Source organism: Crotalus tigris, unplaced genomic scaffold, assembly GCF_016545835.1.
Source record: "Crotalus tigris isolate CLP2741 ecotype Arizona unplaced genomic scaffold, ASM1654583v1 scf7180000018301.7375997, whole genome shotgun sequence".
Taxonomy (NCBI): Eukaryota; Metazoa; Chordata; class Lepidosauria; order Squamata; family Viperidae; genus Crotalus; species Crotalus tigris.
The window spans coordinates 3,174,998-3,197,536 of record NW_024096931.1 but is presented as its reverse complement, the minus strand read 5'-3'; the positions used below and the strand labels follow the sequence as shown (position 1 = coordinate 3,197,536).

Below are 22,539 nucleotides of genomic sequence, written 5' to 3'. Positions count from 1 at the left end.
TCAAATACAGGGTAGGGGAAATGCCCAAGCAGCACCTCTCTCATAAATTACCATATCTATATTATCCTATTCTACCTATTTACCCACCCACCCACCCACCCACCCTCAACCCCCCCCCACTTCCCAGAGCAGAGTACAGGGTTATTAATAACAAAATTAACAATATACAATAAAAAAGAAAAAAGAAAGGGAGAAAAAAAAATCATACTTAGCCCTTAAATTAGATCATCATAAACAAATCTCTTATACAACATTTACTATAAAAATTTACTCATAAAATAAATGAAACTTTATAGTCCCATGCTTCTTCTGAATATAATCTATCCATCTTCTCCATACAGTAATATATCTTTCTAGAAAGAGAGTGGCGTCGTAACTTTGAACGGTCACTAAACGAACTGTTAAGTGGAGGACTGCCTGTGCATGCCGGTTGTCAAAACGCCCAAATTTTAACATGTGATCAGTCATAGGTCACTTTTTCACATCGCAAAATGAATGGTTCTAAGTCAAAGCAAAAGAGACTAATTGTTTCCCCCCCTTGTTTCCTTTGGCTTGTCCACCCTGCAGCCATATCGGATATTTAACACATGGCTTGGGGACCCTTCCAAGAATCTCCTGCTAGCAGAGGTCATTAACGTCATCAAAAGGGAGGACCTCCTGGGGAACGTCACCCATGCCGGGAAGGTCCTATTGATGGGGCTGCTGGAATTACAGGTAAAGTCACCTTAAACGACAAGTGGTCAAAGTGGTTCTTGCTGTCTGATGTGAGGCGGGAAATCTGCAATCTCAGGATGATGCGGTGCCGTTTTACAAAATTGCCCTTCTGCTCAATTGGGATTCACGAAATAAATTTGGTTTACACTGTGGATTCGATATACATACAATGTAAATTTGATATGCAAACGAATTTACATTGTATGTGTATCGAATCTAGATGTTTCCTTTATGTTTCAGCATGCCTTGCCTGGTTTTCCAAGATGACAAACTGTGATGAATCTTTCCCTTTTTTTGTAGAGTCGCTATCCCCATCTCATCAGCCGAGCCCGGGGACGAGGGACGTTCTGCTCCTTTGACACTCCAAATGACGCAATTCGGAACAAGCTCATTGAAATAGCAAGAAACAAAGGTGAGGCATTGTGCTTTGTGAACCAGGGCTGAGTCTCTATATCCTACACCTGTAGCTCAAAGGCTGGGGAGTATCTAATGTATATTTAATGTTTTAAAAAATAAAACTACCTCCAAGTTGAGTTGAACCTCAAGCTGGGGTGGGCAAAAATAGGAACAGCAATTTGCTGCTGCTTTCTTTAGGGACCTTTTTTTAACTTCACAGTCTATTATACAACTGCTTGCACAATACATATGTAATATTAATAATAAAATGGTAACAGACTCCATTTTGAATGAAGGAGGGAGGAAAGCAAGAAAAAAAAGCCATGCTTTCATGAAAAATTGATATTTTACAAATCATGGGTTCAAACAGAAGAAAAGATCTGTAGCACAAGGGTGACGGTGCTTTCTGAGTTTGGCTGTTTTCCTGCAGACATTTTTTTTTTAAAAGATTTTATTGAATTTTATAGGGTTGGGGATAGAATAGAATTGGGATAGGAATTAAGGTTTAGGGTGGGGTTGGGATCAGGATTGAGGTTGGGAAGGGGTTGGGATCAACATTAGGGTTATCCCGCAATAACATTTTCAATCTTTAGCAAACAGACTATTGTCCGGGTGTATATGTTCAGTTAACAATAGTTATAGTTAACAATAGTTGATAAGTAACTATAATAAGTGTAATAAACAGTAATTACAAACGGTATCAGTTAGTTAATGCGTATCATTCTTCTTACTAATATCTATTCAAAATAACATATCACATTCATTTCTCACTAGTTCGTTTTCCTAACCATTGGTTAAAATTATCCCATGTTCTAAAGTGAACTGAATCTTCTTTCTCTTTAATCTCTAAGGTCAATCTATCTATTTGTTCTTGCAGACATTTCATTACCAAACTAGGTAACATCATTGGGCACTCATTGGGTAATGAAATATAAAAATCACAGGGACAAAGAAGCAAGCTTTTGATCTCCCTAGCAGAAGAAATAGATCTGCCTATTCCATTTCCAGCTTTCACTGAAAATCTTAGCAGTGGCATCTAGTGAAAGCCGTGACACTGGGTGGTAGAGCCTTCTAAGTTTTTTCTCCTCATTTATCCTGCTTATCTAAGATTCTCACAATTCATAAGAGCAGATGAAAATTTCCCCTTGTGGGTCAAACTCGGAAGCTAAGTGTCGCCTGCCACTTCAGCCAAGGGCAGGGCCTTTGATTTTCTAACTCAAGTCCTTTCTCCATTATGCCTCCAACTCCCCAATATTTTCCTGTTCCAATGAATTCCACATACAGGTAGTCCTTGATTTACAACCATTTATTTAGTGCAGTGGTTCTCTACCTTTTTAATGCCACGACCCCCAACCAGTCGTAAGTCGAGGACTACTCAACTGGTGCAGCACCGTTTGCAGAATGGGACTTTTGGCGGGCTCAGCAGGGCAGAGACAGCCTGGACAATTCCTATTGGCTTTTGAAAGCCAATAGAATTAGACTCTATTCAAGAGAGTCTATTCTATTGGCTTTCAAAAGCCAATAGAATAAAAGGGAGTAGCACAGCTAAGGAAAAGGGGGGAAAAAATGGCGGACTGCGTGGTTTGGCGACCCCCGTGAAATGGTCGTTCGACCCCAAATGGGGTCCTGACCCACAGGTTGAGAGCCACTGATTTAGTGACTGAAGTTACAACGTCATTGAAAAAAGTGACTTAGGACCGTTTTCCACACTTAGAACCATGGGATACATTTGGATGCTTGGCAGTTGGCCTGTATTCATGATGGTTGCATGTCCCGGGGTCATGGGGTCACTTCCCAGGCAGTTTCCAACCAAGTCAAGAGGCAAAGCCAGATTCAGTTAACAGCTGCGTTACTAAACTGTGGCAAGAAGAGTCATAAAATGGGGCAAAACTCGGTCAAAAACTGCTAATTTAGGGCTCAATTGTGGCTGTAAGGCAAAGATTACCTGTACTTAGCTCTAAGGCTGCCCTCTTAGATGGTCTTCAAGAAATCTCTGGTTCCTCCACCCCACACTCATGAGGATTGTGGGGAGGCCAGGAAAGGAAGGGAAGGCATCAAGAGATAGAAGGTGAGTCTATCAGCAGCTCATCTCATAAATAGCAACTCAACCTGTAAAGAAACATTTCATTGCGGGCAAATGAACTCCGTAGGAAGGAGGCTGGGAAATTGTTCTTGCAGTTTCCAAGATTCTGTATTTGCCCCACCATAGCTTTAAAGCATTCCTGAAATCTGATGACCTTGCTTCCATGATCTTCTCCATCTATGTGGGGCTTATTCTTGAGGGTGAGGGGTGCAACCTATTCCTCCAAGCTGATACCTCCAGCATCTTAGTTGCCTTGTTTTGACTCTCGGTATCCATCACCTAAGCCCACTTTTGCCAAAAGGATTGGTAGAGATTAACTAAATTAAGCAGTGGAAGGGCTTGCCTTCAGAAGTTGTGGGTGCTTCATCACTGGAGGTTTTTAAGAAGAGATTGGACAGCCATTTCCCCACAATGGCAGAGGGTCTCCTGCTTCAGCAGGGGGTTGGACTAGAAGCCCTTCCAACTCTGTTCTGATTTTCTTATTTAGTTAGCTGTTTATAACATAACGCCCTGCCAGTATCTAGGAGATCTTGGGATCAAAAGCCCTCATGATGTCCTGTGTGATTAAAGAGAGCTGAATCTGCAACTTCCTTCTTTTTTTCTCTACCTTCAGGTGTGGTATTAGGCGGCAGTGGGAACCGATCAATCCGTTTCCGACCCACTCTGGTTTTCCGAGACCACCATGCGCATCTTTTCCTGAACATCTTCAGCGATATTCTGGCAGACTTCAAGTAGCCGAATCCCACCTTGCACTGAGAGAAGCCAAATATCTTCCCAGAATCGGAGAATAGTTTATTTAAGATCATAAATATATATGTATATACATATATATATATATATATATATATATATATATATATATATATATATATATATATATATATATATATATATATTCACTAATAGGAAAGATGGAATTCATAAAGTGCTTCTTCTTTTTTTTTTAATATTGGTTTGATCATGCTCATCCTCCAGCACAAACTGCTTCCGACTTAAAAAAAAATCTGGACAGGCCTTTGAGGTTCCCAGCCGTTTCCTTTGACCTAGCAAAGGTGAAATGATTGGTTTCGGGTTTCAAAGTTTGACCGGGAATTTGAATTCCTGGGTATGTTTTCTTGCAACGGGTTTTTAGCACTCAAGTCTGTTGTGAGGCCTTGGAAAATGCGTTTCCACTGCACGGATCCAGACCGCTGTTGATAGAGATGATGGTGCACTTCCAAGGAGAAAGCAGCAGTTGGACCCACCCATGTTTGTCTCCGGAATCCCTTTGTCCAGTTTCGTCTCTCCTGAAGGACACACTGAAATTCAAAATGCAAAATCCCTCCAAGTCACGTGTCTGCTAATGTCCGACTATTATTTGCACCACCCTTGAGGGTCTACAGGCTTCTCCAAAAGGAGGTTATGGATCTTGGAAGATTCACAGCATCTTTTCCAAGCCTTGATTCTTTTTTTTTCTTTTCTTTTCTTTTTGCCTAAATAGATTGGGGACTTTTCAGGTGCCAACTTCCTTCCCTGCTTTGTTGCTTGTAAACCTATCACTGGCATTGCTTTTATTTTACATTTTTCAGCCATCTTTGCTTGGGACATGCTGATGGCACTTCCTTTGGCGACAAAACAGGGTTTTTTAAAAAAAAAATCAGAAGGCCAATCCCAGGTGCTGGAAGGACTCTTTGGCAGAAACAGGGTAGAATTTTTGCAATTGTGGGGGTCAAAGGAACCAGAAAAATGAGTAAACCCACCACCTACTACACCTGTGGTGCATCATCTGGGGCTCTATAATGGCATCCAGCCCTCCCCATCCATGACTGCAGCCTCCAGAACCCTAAAAGAGCTGTGGTTTTACTGCATTTTTTTAACATGCCAGAAGGGGAATTTGCATTGGGGAACAATTGTATGAATTCTAATGTAGTTTTAATTCAGCTTGGCTTAGCTTCTGTTCTAGCTTCGTACTTCATTTTCACGCGGAATCCAAAACTCACACATGGTCCTTGTGAGCAGTGATGCCTCCTTCCTAAGCTCCATGGAGCTTTTGGAGGGAATAATCCCAGTCAGGTTGCACAATGAGGGCATTTATACCCTTGGCAATCTGTGATTTGGCCCCAATGTTTGCTGTTTCTGCAGCCCTCCCATTCATGAACTGAGATTTTGTCCATCTCGGTTTATGAGGAAGAAGTTTATGAGTCTGAGTTTTGAAGTCTTTCCAACAGGAAAGCTGTCTCTTGAAGGGATTGCAATTGAAGCAGACATCTTCCTGTTCCAAACGAAGCCCTCATGACAACATTTCTACCATTTCAAACTTTCTCTTGTGCTTTTTAAAAAGAATCCCAACCTGCAAGATAGTTTATGAAGAGGTGGGTGTGTGGATAATTAAAAAAAAAAGGTATTGTGATACACTTGAAGTGACCTGGTTGTCCTCGACTTATGAAAACTGAGCCCCAAATGTCTGTTGGTAAACAAGACAGTTAATTTTGCCCTACTTTATGACTTTTCTTGCCACAGTTGTTAAGTTAGTAATACGATTGTTAAGGGCATCTGACTTTGCTTGTCAAAAGGTCGCAAAAGTGGATCATGTGACCCCCATCATAAATTCAGGCCAGTTGCCAAATGTCTGAATTTTGATCATCTGACCATGGGGATGCTGCCACGGTCATGTGAAAAATGGTCATAAGGCACTTTTTCCAGTGCTGTTGTAACTGTGGTCACTAAATGAACTGTTGTAAGTTCATTTACTTCACCACCACCCTCTGCAAATGTCATTGGGGCAGAATATCTCCCTCTTCCCTACTTTCTGTCTTCCCAGGACAAACTCTGAAATAGGATGGGAAGTCTGATGTCCTTTGGGAATATAGAAGATGAGAAAAGGACGAAAGACCAGAAGCTAACAATATTCAATCTCTCCAATCCCTCATCCCCACCAATAACAACAACTCGGAAGGCCAAGGGGCTGTCGCCCATTTGTAGCAATAGTAGTTGGAGAATGCCAACCCCCCACCCCAAAAAAAAACTGGCAAGGGGCCACTTGGGGTTCAAAAGACTACAGAAGTTCAGGTTTCATTCTTGTAAGAGGTGGATCTAGTGAGACAGAAATGAGCGATTCTCAGGCTAGACAGAACCATTTTGCAAACCTAGAGCAGATAAGTCCCATTCTTGAGGCTGAAAAGAAAATAACCAAATTTCCGCAGAGTGTTGGAAAGGGACTAAAATTTAAACTATGTAAAGTAAGGGATATGGAGAAATAATTGACTTTTTTGTCTTCTGCAGTAGGCAAATCTACATATATATGGCTTCTTTCTTGTCTACAATAAAATAACTAATTTAGCTGTGTCAGATCTCTGAGCTTCTGCTGTGAACATGGTTGTGAACATCAAGTGAAGTACCTAGAAGTCGGTTGGGTGTGAAAAAGTACAAGATCTACCTACTTATATTCCCAGCATTTCAGCAGGAGAATCTACAGTTTAACACCAATATTAAACATTGCAGGTCACACATACAGATCATACTGGTAATCACCGGTTATCCATTTGCCTTCAATGTTACCCATGCTTTCCGTGCCCTAGGGTGGTGATGGCGAACCTTTTAGAGACCGAGTGCCCAAACTGCAACCCAAAACCCACTTATGTATCATCAGGTGCCGGGAGGGCATGGCCCATTGGGTGGGCGTGGCTGCAGTGGTAATGGCAGACTAGGTGGGACTAAAAAGTTCAATCAATTCCAACTTTGCAAGATCTTTTTTTTTTTCCCTGTGAAAAGTTGAAATTGATTGAACTTTTTTGTTTTGTTTGCACACAGCGGTGGAGGCCTAAAACGAAAAGGTTTTATAAAACCCAGCTGAAGGCCTAGGACTGGGGTGACGATGTGTGTGCCCACAGAGAGGGTTCTGCGGGCCACCTGTGGCACGCATGCCATAGGTTCGCCACCATGGCCCTAGGGTAGAGCCCAAAGACTACCAAGGTGGTAACCCTTTGATGCCCAAGACATTTTTTTAAGTTGGCACTGGATGGCCACACAAGTTTATGGTGTTCCATTTCTGAAAGAGAAAAGGGGTGGAGAAAGAACAAACTTTCTGGTTTTAGTGGTTGGTGGTTCCCCTCCAAGGCCAAATAACCATCCCAAGGTCAAACTCAAGTGAAGAAACCAAGTGCTGCTCATCTACAGAAATGTCTCTTCTTATATCAACAAATCTCCTCTCTGCCCCTCAACCAAGACTTGATCTTTGTGGTTGTTAGTTGCGAAGCGATCCCATGGACAACGTTCCTCCAGGCCTTCCTGTCCTCTACCATCTTCTGGAATCCATTTAAGTTCACACCTCCTGCTTCAGTGACTCCATCCAGCCACCTCATTCTCTGTCGTCCCCTTCTTCTGTTGCCCTCCACCTTCCCCAGCATCAGGCTCTTCTCCAGTGAGCCCTTCCCTCTCATTAGGTGGCCAAAGTACTTGAGTTTCAACTTCAGGATCTGGCCTTCTAAAGAGCAGTCAGGGTTGATCTCTTCTAGGACTGACCGGTTTGAACGCCTTGCAGTCCAGGGGACTCGCAGGAGTCTTCTCCAGCCCCAGAGTTCAAAGGCCTCAATTCTTTGGCGCTCAGCCTTTCTTATGGTCCAACTTTCACAGCCATACATTGCAACTGGGAAAACCATGGCCTGGACTATACACACTTTTGTTGGCAGGGTGATGTCTCTGCTTTTTAGTATGCTGTCTAGATTTGCCATAGCTTTCCTCCCCAGGAGCAAGCGTCTTTTAATTTCTTGGCTGCAGTCCCCATCTGCAGTGATCTTGGAGCCCAGAAAAATAAAATCTGTCACTACCTCCATTTCTTCCCCATCTATTTGTCAGGAATTGAGAGGGCCGGATGCCATGATTTTGGTTTTCTTAATGTTGAGTTTCAAGCCAACTTTTGCACTCTCCTCCTTCACCCGCATCAAGAGCCATCAAGAGCCTCCTTTGCTCCTTACAAAAGTCCAACTCAGGCTGCAAAAGCCGATGTGGTTGGCCCTCTCGGCGAAAGGCCCACGGACCTCCAACCGCCCCCCCTCCGGAGGAGTGGGCGGGGCCTCGTGCGCCCGGCTATTCTCCCTACGTAGGTTCCATCAAACCGCCCCCTCCGAGAGAATGGGCGGAGCCTCGTGTGCCCGGCTCTTCTCCCTACGTAGGTCTCTCGAACCGCCCCCCAGGAGGAGTGGGCGGAGCCTCGTGTGCCCGGCTCTTCTCTCTACGTAGGTCTCTCGAACCCCGCCCAGGAGGAGTGGGCGGGGCCTCGTGTGCCCGGCTATTCTCCCTACGTAGGTTCCATCAAACCGCCCCCTCGAGAGAATGGGCGGAGCCTCGTGTGCCCGGCTCTTCTCCCTACGTAGGTCTCTCGAACCGCCCTTTCAGGCGGAGAGTGGGCGGAGCCTCGTGCGCCTGCTTCGCGGCGGCTTTTACGACAGGAGGCCCTGCGGCCTCGCCGCCTTTTGCGGAAGCGCGGCTCGCGCTTTACGGCGCTTTACGGCAAGGCGGGCGCAAGATGGCGGTGGCGTCGCCTTTCAGCGGCGCTCTGCAGCTGACCGACCTGGACGATTTCATCGGGCCCTCGCAGGTGAGCGTCAGGCCGGGGTCCGCGTCGCTTGACCGAAGCGACGTTTGCAGGCCTTATCGGTAGCCCTGTCCTGGCAGAGGCCGAAGGGGACTGAGCCGGTCTGGAGGCCGGCTTGGCAGGAGCTGCCTTCTCCGCTTGCCTCAGCATCGCCGTGCCACAAGCGCAGCCGTGAGGAGGGGCCTTCTATCGCCCTCACTGGGTTCGGGTTTCCCCCTCTAGGAGGAGAGGAAGCGGCCTTGGTTTAAATGGCTCCATTCACTGCCAGTTGGGAAAGCGGGAGTCGGTTTAAGTCAGGGGTCTTCCAACTTGGCCCTTTGATGACTTGTGGACTTCAGCTCCCAGAATTCCTCAGCCAGGTGCCTGGCTGAGGAATTCTGGGAGTTGAAGTCCACAAGCAGGGGTCTTCAAACTTGGCCCTTTGAGGACTTGTGGATTTCAACTCCCAGCCACGTGTGCCTGGCTGAGGAATTCTGGAGTTGGCTGAGGAATTCTGGGAGTTGAAGTCCACAAGTCATCAAAGGGCCAAGTTTGAAGACCCTTGCCTTAAGGATATTTATTTATTTATGAGACTTATATACCGCTTTAAGTGTGAACACTCTCTAAGCGGTGTACCCCAGTAAGCAATGTGTATATATATATTTACATTGCCCCCAACAATCTGGGTCCTCATTTTACCTACCTTGGAAGGATGGAAGGCTGAGTCAACCTTGAGCCGGTGAGATTTGAACTGCTGACCTGCTGAACACAGTCAGCTAAAGTGGCCTGCAGTACTGCACTCTTGACTGCTGCGCCACCTCGGCTCATAATGGATAAAGGCCAGGAGGGAGAGGCACACTCAGACTTGCAAGATTCTGGCACTGTAATAATATTTTAATAGTGTTGTCTTGGGACCAGATTGTCTGAAGGACCGTCTCTTCCCAGTCGGATCTACCTGACCCACAGAGCAGGGAGGAGGGGAATGTCAAGAGTCCTTTTTCCTAAGAAGGAATATCTGGCAGGGTCTTCAAAGAAGGGCCCTCTCCGTGGTGGCTCCCTCCCTTTGGAACTCATCCCTGCGGAGATTATATTTATTTATTTTCAAAATTTATTGGCTGCTCTTCTTACCATAGAGCAGGGATCGTCAGACTTGGCCCTTTTATGACTTGTTTGATTTCTCTTTCAGGAATGCATAAAGCCAATCAAGGTTGAGAAGTCTGGGAAAGTAGCAGCTAAGATCCGTATTGAAGACGATGGAAGTTATTTCCAAGTTGGCCAGGTAAAGTTTTCCTTTCCCCTGTTTGAGTGTATTTTGGAGACTATAGAACAAACTTTTTTTTCAACATGTTTAACCATGATTAGTAACTATGCAACACAAACCAACTTTAATATGACTTTTTGTTGGGCTGGAAATAGCTCTAGATTGGAGGACTAGCAATTGATGTGGTTCATTTTTGTCATAATCAGAAACTTATCTAGTTTTTGCTGTGAAACCCAAACTCTTGACAACAAATTAAGTGTTCTCAAGGGTATGTTGTTGTTGTTAATTGCGAAGTCGTGTCCGACCCATCGCGACCCCATGGACAACGTTCCTCCAGGTCTTCCTGTCCTCCACCATCTTCTGGAGTCCATTTAAGTTCACACCTCCTGCTTCAGTGACTCCATCCAGCCTCCTGCTTCAGTGACTCCATCTCTGTCGTCCCCTTCTTCTATTGCCCTCAATCTTTCCCAGCATCAGGCCCTTCTCCAGTGATTCCTTCCTTCTCATTAGGTGGCCAAAGTATTTGAGTTTCAACTTCAGGATCTGGCCTTCTAAAGAGCAGTCGGGGTTGATCTCTTCTAGGACTGACCGGTTTGAACGCCTTGCAGTCTCAAGGGTATAGCCTAGCACAAATCTCTGTGGAACAGAGCAAAAGAAATCTGTAAGACTTCTAGTGTCTTTGATAGTAGGAACCCTGTAATAAAAGTGGGAAGTGAACAGAAGTACAAGTAGTCCTGCACTTTTGACCACAATTGACCCCACATTTCTCTTGCTAAGTGAGACATTTGTTAAGCGAGTTTTGCCCCATTTTACAACCTTTCTTGCCACCATTGTTAAGTGAATCACTGCAGTTGTTAAATTGCCAGCATGGTTGTTAAGTGAATCTGGCTTCCCCCATGGACTTTGCTTGTCAGAAGGTCACAAAAGGGGATCATGTGATCCCGGGACACTGCCACCGTCATAAATACGAGTCAGATGCCAAGCAGCTGAATTTCAATCACGTGATCATGGGGGTGCCGCAACGGTCGTAAGTGTAAAAAAACAGTCGTACATCACTTTTCCAGCGCTGTCGTAACTTTGAACAGTCACTAAATGTACTGTTGTAAGTCGAGGACTACCTGTACCTGGAATGTGTATGCTTGTCAAAAAGGTCAAGACCAGGAGTCTTCAAACTTGGCCCTTTTCTGACTTGTGGACTTCGAGTCCCAGAATTCCTCAGCCAGCAACGCTGGCTGAGGAATTCTGGGAGTCGAAGTCCACAAGTCAGAAAAGGGCCAAGTTTGAAGACCCCTGGTCAAGATGGTAGTCACAGCCATGTGGCGTGTACAAAGAGTGGTGGGGCTTCGCTTGTGTGGTTGCAGCTCCCCTCCTGACTTTTTAACCTTCCCTGTGGATGCCCCTCGTAATTACTTTTTCCAGGGTGCTGACAGCAGCCCATTCGATGGCTTCCTTCCTAGGACGGCGGGTCCCAAAGACTAGAAAGGGCCAAGATTACCCTGAATGACTGCTTGGCCTGCAGCGGTTGCATCACCTCGGCGGAGAGTGTCCTAATCACTCAGCAGAGCCACGAAGAGCTGTCCAAAGTGCTGAACGCCAATAAGGTGTGTGACTTAGCATTGGAACAAGACGGACTAACTAGGGCGGAGGGAACACATTGGAACCAAGGATCTAGCGATGAGGTCCTTGTGTTTAATTTTGAATCTTGCACTAAACAAGGAGCTATACTTCAATGGCCTTCAACTTTCTCTTTTTCTATTACCGTTTTTAATTATTTTCTACATTCAGTATGGGCAGGGGGGGAGGGAGAGAGCGAAAGGGGATATGTTCATCAATTCACCAAGAGTCAACTTAATATTAATTTTATCTCCTCTAGCGAAGAGGTATATTTCATGTATTAGATAATAAACATATGGAAATAGTTTGCTTGCCTTATGTTATACAAATATAAGTGTGGTAGGTCAGTGGAGTTACGGTTTTTTTTCTTCCTTTGGTGTTTTTTTTTTTTTAACTAAAAGGCATCCAATTCATCCAAGAAATTGGTGGTGGTGTCTGTATCTCCACAGTCCAGAGCTTCTTTAGCTGCGAGATTTGGAATGACTCCTTTAGATGCAGCTAAGAAGCTGACGGCCTTCTTTAAGAATTTAGGTGAGTAATTTTGATTTGAAAATGGTGCTAAGAGATTTGTATATAAAGGCTGCGCTGTCCTCTCTCAGCCAGTTTGCTCCTTGAAATTCTCAAAAGGGATGCTGAGCAGTTAGAACAATTAACCAGTGGAACAACCTGCCTCCAGAAGCAGTGAATGCTCCAACACTGGAAGTTTTGAAGAAGAGACTGAACAGCCATTTGTTTCCTGCCTGAGCAGGGGGTTGGACTAGATGGCCTCCAAGGTCCCTTCCAACTTATTATTATTATTATTATTATTATTATTATTATCATCATCATCATCGATGGCTGCGGCCTCTTTCTGCAGCCGAGTTGACCAAATGTCACCCTGAATTGCGCTTCCTCTTTAGTATCTGTTCAACACTTCTCTTCCTTCTCCTTTGTCAGGTGTCCATTTTGTCTTTGACACAACTTTCGCCAGGAACTTCAGTTTGCTGGAGAGCCAGTGGGAATTTGTGCAGCGTTTCCAGAGACGAGCAGAAGATAAGAAGGCTTTGCCCATGTTAGCCGCTGCTTGCCCTGGTAAGTAAACGTAAGTAAGCGATGGTGTGGAAGGCATGGAAAACATAGGAGCCATAACAGTGCGAGAGACAGAAGGGCCGTCTGTTGGCAGCTTTTCCCATAATTGGCAATTCAACCTGGGGGGAGACAATAACCACAAAGTGTTTCAGGTCATGCAACGGGATTGTGCCTTTGTGAACTCACTGTGAAGGAGATTCAAAAATACCTTTTGCAATTACCACATTTCTTTATTTACCATCAACTGTGCAATTTCTGTTGTCGTCTTGCCCAAAAGTGTGGGCCTTGATACATATTTAGGTGTCTGGTTATATTTAGTTTAATGGGTGGGAAAAAGAACTCCTTGTTCAGCCCTTCTTAAATTGGGTCATGGTCCATCTTTGTATGTAGCTTTCAGTGACCCAGAGATAGGTTTAATTCTTTTTTTTTTTTAATTAAAAAGTTTTATAAAGAATTACACCCCAACCCCCCCCACACCCTAACCTCCCTCCCCCTCCCCCACTTCCCAGAGCTGAATACAGGGTTATTACAAATATAATAATCAAACTCTAAATAACATTAACCAACTATAAAATAAGCAAATTCATAGTATACTTTAACCCCCCCTTTAACATAAATACAGACAAATAAAATAAACATAATAATATAAACAATTCCATATTATTAAACAATATCCAAGTTATTAAACTATACTAATACTAAAAACAATATTAAAACTAATAATAATTTCACTATAATATGCTGTTAATAAAAATAATACTCTAAAATTTACTCATAAAATAAATGGAACTTTTTAGTCCCATATTTATTCTGAATATAATCTATCCATCTTCTCCATATTGAAATATACGTTTCTTGTGTATGATTGAGATAGGTTTAATTCTTTGAAATGTTTCTCTTTCAGGTTGGATCTGCTATGCTGAAAAAACCCACGGGAATTTTATCATCCCATACATCAGCACTACCAGATCACCTCAGCAGATCATGGGCTCCCTGATTAAGGACCACTTTGCCAAACACCAGGTGTTGCTCAAACTTTTCTCACAGATGTAATAGGAAGTTTGGAAGCCACTGGAGGCAAAGGACAAACTGGGAATATGCTACGAATACCGTGTTTCTCACAAAATAAGACCCAGCCGGAAAATAAACCCTAGCATGATTTTTCAGGACACGCTTAATATAAGCCCCAGCCCCAAAATGAGCCCCAGTTAAGAGTGTCAGCAAGAGGGATGCATTTAAAACCTTATTTCCCCAAATATAAATCTTAACGAGAAAATAAGCCCCAATGCATCTTTTGGAGCAAAAATTAATATAAGACCCGGTCTTAATTTGGGGGGAAACACAGTATCTGCTATAGCTGTAGCTCAGAGCTTTTGCTCCCTCTGTAAAGACAGCGTGTGTGTGTGTGTGTGTGTGTGTGTGTGTGTTTCCCAAAGAGGCAGCCAACTCTTTCTTTCCTATTAAATTTCCTACCCATAAGGAGCACGATGGGTTGGAGGTTAGCACCCCCCTGGGTTGGAGGTTAGCAAGTCCACGTTCAAGCCCAAGTGCTACCGTGGGGTGGGTGAGCTCCCGTCCTTCGCTCCAGCTCCTGAAAGGAGAGCCTAACTGGGCACCTCCTGGGTAACGGTGATGTCACCGGCTAATCCTTTCAACCCAGAAGCGCCATGGGGCTTCTGTCATGAGTGCGATGGGATTTACCCATGATGTGACTGCCCCCCAGTGGGGCACTTTTATCAACTCTTCTGTGTATGTTACTTTTCAGATGTATAACTATACAATTCCCAGAATCCCCTGGCCATCACTTGAAGAGCAGGAGAGGGGGAAGTGATATAAACGCTTTGGGGAAGGAATAAGGCTGAGTTCAGTGGTCAGTTTCTAATTGGCCGACAGCTCAGGCCCCAGACTGGGATCTGGTCCTGTTCTTTGTGCTCTGCTATTCAGTTGCATCCGCTCTTGGGACGTTAGGGGCCAAGTAGTCTTTTGGCATTTTTTGCAATTTCGACACTCTTTTGTTCCAGTGCCTGACACCAGATCAAATCTATCACGTAACAGTGATGCCTTGCTATGACAAAAAGCTAGAAGCTTCCAGGCCAGATTTCTTCATTCAAAAGCACCAAACCCGTGAGGTTGACTGTGTGATTACAACAGGTAAAGATCTAAACCAGGGGTAGGCCACCTTGGCTCTTTGATGACTCGTGGACTTCAACTCCCAGAATTCCTGAGCCAGCATGGCTCAATTTGGAAACCTCTCCCTGTCCCCTCAGCATGGCTGGCTCAGGAATTCTGGGAGTTGAAGTCCACGAGTCATAAAAGAGCCAAGGTTGCCTATCTCTGATCTAAACCATCTTTGAGAGGGAAGGGCCCTGCTTCTCCTTTGCCAGCCCCTTCCTTGAGTTGAACCTGCTCTGACAGGAATCTTGATGGAGGCCGGGGCCTCATTTGTCATAAGGAGAAAGCTCCAAATAAGTACTTCAGCCACGCAGTTGGGGACAAAGAGACAGTGGAGATTATTCTCCTGGTGTATTTACGAGGGATGTGCAAATAACGTAAAATGGGAAACACTTCATTTTGAATTAGAGCTGGTTTTTCTTACATTTCTAGATTTCTTGAACTCAAAATGAGATGGGGTTTCGTTGCTCCAAGCGTGACAGATTTGGGACATTTTATACAATCCTAGTATTTACCATAAGAAGGAATGAGTTCTGTATTTTTGTACATTACCTGATCCCAGAGACCTAAGGCAGATCCAAGAAACATGATTCTTTCTGCCGCTGGCAAGCTTGCAAGCTGAGTAATGGGTTGAACATAGTTTCAAGATAGAAAGAGTTTGGCGACTGAAGGAGAGAGTTGTATTGTCCTCAGTAGCCACAGCAAACTCAGGGCAAGGAAGTCAACTGGTTAAATACCTGACACTATTTTTTCCAGCCATAGCAAACCCCCCCCCCCCCCAAATTCCAATTCCTATCATTTGAGGGCACGGAGCATAAATCGAACACTTTCTTTTTCAAAAACAGGCTGGTGCCTAGTAAGAAAAATAAACATAAATCAAATATTGGACTCCTTTGCTTTCATTTAATTTTCTTCCTAGAAGCTGCCCTGAGGCTCACACCGGATTACCTTGGAATCCTGTGAAACTTCTTGTCTTTGTTCTGAGCCAAGGCGTGGTCTCTTTGGTCTGCTTGAGTTCATTGTCACATCTCTTTGCTCTGTTTCAGGAGAAGTCTTAAAGTTGCTGGACCAGGAAGGAGTATCCCTTCTTGAAGTGGATCCTATGCCTTTGGATAACATGTAAGACCATCCCACCACCCCGCCCCCGAGAATTGCTTTACTTGCCAAGCTGCAGTCTGTTTTCTCCAGTTGCTTCTGCAACGTACTGTATTCAGCTAAAGGAGAGTCTCCATGGCCAAGAGACGCCTCATGCGCCCTTCTTCTTGCCATTACAGCTCACTAACAAATATATCCTAGATCAGGGGTAGGCAATCTCGGCTCTTTTATGACTCACGGACTTCAGCTCCCAGAATAGCTGACTCAGGAATGCTGGGAGTTGGAGTCCATGAGTCATAAAAGCCGAGGTTGCCTACCCCTGTCCTAGATGATCTAACCAAGTGAGCTGGTTTTAGTTTTGTTCTGGCTGGACCCACTTTGATTTACAGTTGCACGTTGTTTAAAGGCCAAGTTAGGCTGGAGGAAAGTTGTTCAACTCAATTCACGAGTGTGGCCAAAGTGATCTGTCCCAATTACAACTCACAGCATCTCCCACTAATGACAACTCACAGCATCTCCCACTGTTATGGTTCCAACATATGAAACTCTTCAAAGAACTTCGAGGCATTGTTTACCTTAAAGAATCTTTATTTGAGCGGCAACACATCGGCACATACACAGTCCAAGCCCAAATCTGAGTTCCCCTCCCCTCAGCACAAAGATCAAAGCACAATTCCCTCCTACAACTAACAGTCATAAATCACATTCTCCAATTAGTTTGAAATGCTGGCTTCCCCACCAGTTCTTCATCCCGCCATGCCTTATCATCTCTTATTACCATCTCTTATTACAAGCGCCCTGAATTCACACACTATTACAATATTGTTATGTCTAACTAACTCCCATCACATTCCTCCCCCTCCCCCAGTACCATCTAATTCTAAGAGTAAAGCATAAGAAAGAAAAAGGCTGCATCTCCATATATTGTCAAAGCAAGAACATCCAATGTTAGCAGCATTGAAAGAGACATGCTGGAGTTAAAGATCAGCCAGATCGCAAAAGCGTTCAAGTTTACCTCCTGTCTAGCAATCAGCATTTCAACACGTCTGCTGCCATTGTAGCAGAGAGAGTAAGGGTGCTGGGCTGATACCCTCTCCTGTATCCTTACATTGGACTTTGGTTTTACTAAAACACTGCTGGGCATTTGGTGGTAGGTAACCTTTAATGGCAACACCTAGTTAGCTTGGGATGCTGTTGAAAAGTTGAAAAAGGATTGGACCGAGTTAGCACATATATGGGAGACTAGCAGGAAGGCCTTCAAAGGCTGGAGATTAAACTGAGAAGTGAAAATATATATATATCCTGAAAGAAGGCAGCAGAAATCAGTTCTCATTTTGTGTCCAAGAATATGTGAAGTAACTAGGGCCTCGTGGACGGTAGCCCTTAGCCAATCTTTGCTGGTCTTGGGAAAGCTAACCACATGATTGTTGGCTAGATAGGGAAGTCAGAAAGGGAAACTGCATGGATGTATTATCCATAGAGTCACCAGGAATTGAGCTTGACTGTAAGGACCCACCCCCACTTTACATCTTAAGAAGACAGAACTCTTGGAATATCCCTTCCAACAGGCATCTTTATTAAGAGAAGATGGTTGCAGGCGTTCTAGACAGGCTCTCAGGAGTTCTCTCCCATCCTTCAACGTTTTAAGTGTTCCCAAGCAGCCCCCACTCCATAATTCTTCCGGTGACGATCACTCATCCTCTTTTCCCAGATTCCAGGCGTTGCCTTGTTTCTCTCCCCCCCCCCTTTTCTCTCTCTGCCGGCAAAAGGAAGACTTCAGAGAGCTGAGTAGATGGTTATGGTCAGTCCTCTTGATGGGAATCAACATCCAGTCCTTTTGTAGTTTACTGAAGGACGTGCGAGCCATAAAACCCCCCTGCTCATCCTCCTTCCCCTTTGTAGTATGTGTAAGGACCCACCCCACTTTGCATCTTAAGAAGACAGAACTCTTGGAATAGTTCTTCCAACAGGCATCCTTTATTAAGAGAAAATGGTTGCAGGCGTTCTAGACAGGACTTGGGGTCCAAGCTCTCCGATTCAAGGTTTTAAGGGGTTCCCCAGTAGCCCCACCCAATCACCCCCTTCTTCCAGCGACAGTCTCAGGCATTACACTCCCACCCCCTTTTCCTTACTGCCGGCTGGAGGGAGACTTCAGAGAGGAGTACATGAAAGGTAATAGCCCCATTGTTACGGTTAGTCCTTTTGGTGATACACACATCCAGTTCCTTTGAAGTGTACTGAAGGAAGTGAAGGCCATAAAGCCCCTTTGTTCACCCCCTTCAGAATCCATAGAAGGCAGAAGTGGGGTTTTTCATAATTGATAACTAGAGATGAAATATAATTGGATTCTGACAGTATGACAGAATCCAGAGAGGGCAGAAATGGGTTTTTTTTTTCCATAGTCGATAACTTAGAAATGAAATATAATTGGATTCTGACATTGACTTTGTGGCCTGTTTTCCCCTGCTGTAGGTTTGGCAACCTTTTGGAAGAAAAGCTCTTCGGCCATTCTGGAGGCGGCTCTGGGGGGTACTTGGAGCACATATTCAAACATGCAGCAAAGGAGCTCTTTGGCATACCAGTGAAGGAGCTTCACTACAAGACCCTGAAGTAAGGCGTTCGACTTCCTTCCTAGCCCTTTCGCCCCAGCCTCCCCTTGCCTTCACCCTCCTCCTGTCTCCCTCCAGTCCCAGAAGGGAGCAGGAAAGGGGCGTTCAGTCAGATCAGTCATAGTGTAAGGACCCACCCCACTTTGCACCTTAAGAAGACAGAACTCTTGGAATAATTCCTCCAACAGGCATCCTTTATTAAGAGAAAATGGTTGCAGGCATTCTAGACAGGACTTGGGGTCCAAGCTCTCCCATTCAAGGTTTTAAGGGGTTCCCCAGTAAGGGGGCCTGTGGGCAGGAGTGGGACAGGTCTGAGGGTCTCTGGCAGAAGGGGGTCCGACCAGGGCAAGTGCCAAGGCATGGTCCACTGGAGAAGCCTCACTGTTCCTCTCAAGCTATGTGGGTGGTGGTGCAGGCTGCCCAGAGCCCTGGGCAGCAGAGGTCAAATGCCCAGCCTGGCCCTTGAGCACCAAGCCCAGCCCCACTTCCCCAAGGGGGTGCCCAGCTGCACTGACCTTCTCCTCAAGGCTGCTGCTGCTGTGCTTGCTCTCCTTAGCCAGGTTGTTCATGATGGGTACCAGGGCAAAGTCAGAGAGAGACCGAATGCATTTCAGCATAGATGGCCACCACAAAATTGTACATTGGCTCCAGGTCGGCCAGCCTGGGCCAGGGCCAAGGCAGTGGGGGCCGTTCCCTCACTGTTTCCAGAATGGCTTCGCGGGCCACATGAAACCACTTCATGGGCCGCATCCGGCCCCCGGGCCTTGTGTTTGACATGTCTGCTATAGACTTTGGAGGATACATATCTTCCGTTTCTCCCCAGTCCATAGTGCTGCTAAAGCCCAGCTTGCTTTCTCCTCATGAGCCCTGGAGGAAAAGCAACTACTTGTTTTACGAAGAGAAGGACAAGGGGGGGGACATGATAGCAGTCTTCCAATATCTCAGGGGCTGCCACAAAGAAGAGGGAGTCAAGCTATTCTCCAAAGCGCCTGAAGGCAGGACAAGAAGCAACAGATGGAAACTCATCAAGGAGAGAAGCAACCTAGAACTAAGGAGAAACTTCCTGACAGTTAGAACAATTAACCAGTGGAACAACCTGCCTCCAGAAGCAATAAATGCTCCAACACTGGAAGTTTTTAAGAAGAGACTGGACAGTCATTTGTCCGAAATGGTGTAGGGTTTCCTGCCTGAGCAGGGGGTTGGACTAGACGACCTCCAAGGTCCCTTCCAACTTTACTATTATTATTATTATATTATTATTGTCTGTCATCCCCGATGCTCTTTCACGTTCCTCCATTCAGAAACAAGGATTTTCAAGAGGTGACGCTGGAGAAAGATGGCCAGACTCTCCTGCACTTTGCCCTGGCATACGGATTTCGGAACATCCAAAACTTTGTGCAGAAACTGAAGCGTGGAAAGCTGCCCTACCACTACATCGAGGTGATGGCTTGTCCCTCAGGTGAGGATGGCGGCTGCAGGTTTTCTGCGGCAGATGGCAGGAAGGGAAGAGACAAATGCCTGATGTGGTGATTCTAGAGCTCTCTGGGACCATTTCTGGAATTCTTTTAAGAGAGTCAATGGTACCTTCATAGTGAGGGATTCCTAGGTGCCATCGTGGCCTGCAGCATTTCCCTTGCGTCGTCCCTAAAATGATGCAAAACAAAATGCAGGCTACCCGTGTTTTGCTTCCAAGAATTCCTTTGGTTTACAAATAGGCCTTGGAAAATTACTTAGAAAATGAAATTGATGGACATTGGCAATTTAGGGCTTGGTTTAGACCAGGGGTGGGCAACCTTGGCTCTTTTATGACTCGTGGACTTCAACTCCCAGAATTCCTGAGCCAGCATGGCTCAGCTTAGAAACATCTCCCTTTCTCCTCAGCGTGGCTGGCTCAGGAATTCTGGGAGTTGAAGTCCACGAGTCATAAAAGAGCCAAGGTTGCCTACCCCTGGTTTAGACCATGAGTGTCAAACTCGCGGCGCGACATATTGCAACTTTTTTCCCATTGCCAGCAATGGGGTGGACACGGTCTTGGTACGATGCATCCGGTCCGTGGGCTGGCAGTTTGACACCCCTGGTTTAGATGGTAACTTCCCATCAACCCAGACAAGTAGGGGTCATAGGGAACATCCTGCATATCCACATTTTGTGAGGTAGTTCCCCCCCCCTTTTGCACTATATACCTAGAACAGCTCCTTATTTCCAACTTAATGACACACTGCCAAAAGTCCAACCTCCTCCAGCCCTCCCCTTGAGTTAGCAACCCCCAATTTAAGCCAAATGCGACTTTGCTTTTCTTGCCTTCAGCTGTGAACCCTTATTTTCCAGGGTGCTTAAATGGAGGGGGACAGATCAGAGCAGAGGGAGAATCCAGCAAGGATCTGCTCCATCATGTGGAGAGACTGTATGAAATGGTCCAGCCAGAAGACCCTGAGATGAACAAAACCATCAGGGACCTGTATGAGCAGTGGCTCGGTGGTCCCACTTCCGAACAGGCTCAAACTCACCTCCATACACAATACCATGCGGTGGAGAAAGCCAGCACAGGCTTTAATATTAAGTGGTAAATTTGCTCAGCTCGTGTAATCTAGTATAGGGGTCCCCTGTAGTGGTCTGTGGCCTGTTTGCAATTGGGCCCCACACACACACCCCACTCGACTCATACGAGCAGCAGGCATGCACATGTGTGTGCAGTTCACAGTCAAACTGTGTGCATGCCGGCCCATCGCTTAGGTGGCCCGCTTCCCCTTTCCTCAGCTGGGCCGCCAAGTTGCAAAGGTTGGTGACCGCTGATCTAATGGATCCCTTTTTGCTGCCGATGAAGCGGAAAGTTTCGTTTTTAAGCAAATAGTCCTATCAAAGATTTATATTTGAATTTTTAAAAGTGTAAGGTGAAGAATTGGCTTCACAATAGACAGCAGTGCTCTCCACTCGATTTCTCGTCTCACCAGATCTTTGAGGCAGAAAATTGGACTGTTGTTAGTTTACTCTTTCTACAGCTTCACCCCTTTTTTCCTACTCCCACAGGAAGTTAGAATTTATGAAAGGAGCTTTTCTGAATAACTGCATGAAAGCAAAACGATCCGGGTTAAATTTGGCATTTAGGGAGAAGGGACCAAAATAAAATAAAGAAAAATGTGAATGGTTTGGATGTCTATGGAGGAAAAATAGTCCTGAAACTTTCCTCATAATGAATCTGGATCGCTGAGGCTGTTGAGTAGCAGCACCAGTCCACGTCTCTCTCCGGTCATGTGGCACAAAGTGGAACATTTGCAGACTACCCTGTTCAAGTCCACATGCGACATAAGGGGAGGACAGAAACATAACTCCCACCCTGTGTATCGCAAAGGCTGTGTATACGAACACTCACAACCATCAATAAAATAGAGATTGATCAGAGAACATAGAATCAGGTTTCCATGTTGTCTCATTTCTATAAGGGCTGCTCAGAACTTGCCTACCATGTGGGTGGGAGGCTTTTGTATCTGAAAGTACAGCTTTGCATCTGCCTGGGTGCTGGAGCAGCAGGCACAGCGTACTAGTTTTTTCCAAATCTCTCAAGTGAGAAAGGTGCAGTACAGTGGAATTGTTGCACTGTTTCAGCCTGCCCCAAAACTTTAACTGGGGAGGAAACAACCTCAATGAAGGGAATTTTAGACCCTACAAGAACAAAAGGGAGAACAGGAAGACCTAAACAGTTCTTCCATCCGAAAGTGAAGGCAATTTAGGTTTGCTGGCTTGGAGATGCGTTGCGCAATCTGCTCTTACAGGATTCTCTTGACTTTTCTCATTTTTACACACATTAGCAAGCTTCCTATCATCCCAATTTTAGATTGCTTACATTTGCCTTTGGGGATCAACCTGAATTAGCCCATTCTCATCTGTTAAGGATAAAAAAAAAAAAAGAGAAGACACATTAAAGTACTTTCCTCATTTCTACAAAGTATTGAATTGATGCCCAGCGAGGGACTTGGGC

The 22,539-nt window shown here is 45.2% G+C and overlaps 2 protein-coding genes across 3 annotated transcripts in view; both read left to right on the top strand.

The window, feature by feature from the left end:
- Positions 1-4,009, top strand: part of ABAT (4-aminobutyrate aminotransferase) — a 57,153-nt gene extending 53,144 nt beyond the window's left edge. For both annotated transcript variants that reach the window (XM_039349777.1, XM_039349778.1), the window contains 3 exons: positions 568-714; positions 1,015-1,126; positions 3,807-4,009. In XM_039349777.1, the coding sequence (XP_039205711.1) occupies positions 568-714; positions 1,015-1,126; positions 3,807-3,928 (381 nt within the window). In that variant the 3' untranslated portion in view covers positions 3,929-4,009. The remainder of the gene's footprint in view (positions 1-567; positions 715-1,014; positions 1,127-3,806) is intronic.
- Positions 4,010-8,613: 4,604 nt separating this feature from the next.
- Positions 8,614-21,972, top strand: CIAO3 (cytosolic iron-sulfur assembly component 3). Its single transcript, XM_039349772.1, has 11 exons — positions 8,614-8,768; positions 9,931-10,023; positions 11,463-11,606; positions 12,021-12,150; positions 12,556-12,690; positions 13,592-13,710; positions 14,709-14,838; positions 15,906-15,978; positions 18,427-18,564; positions 19,865-20,022; positions 20,892-21,972. Exons 1-11 carry the CDS (start codon positions 8,697-8,699, stop codon positions 21,128-21,130), a joined length of 1,431 nt encoding a protein of 476 aa, XP_039205706.1. The 5' UTR covers positions 8,614-8,696; the 3' UTR covers positions 21,131-21,972.
- The last annotated feature ends 567 nt before the right edge of the window (positions 21,973-22,539 follow it).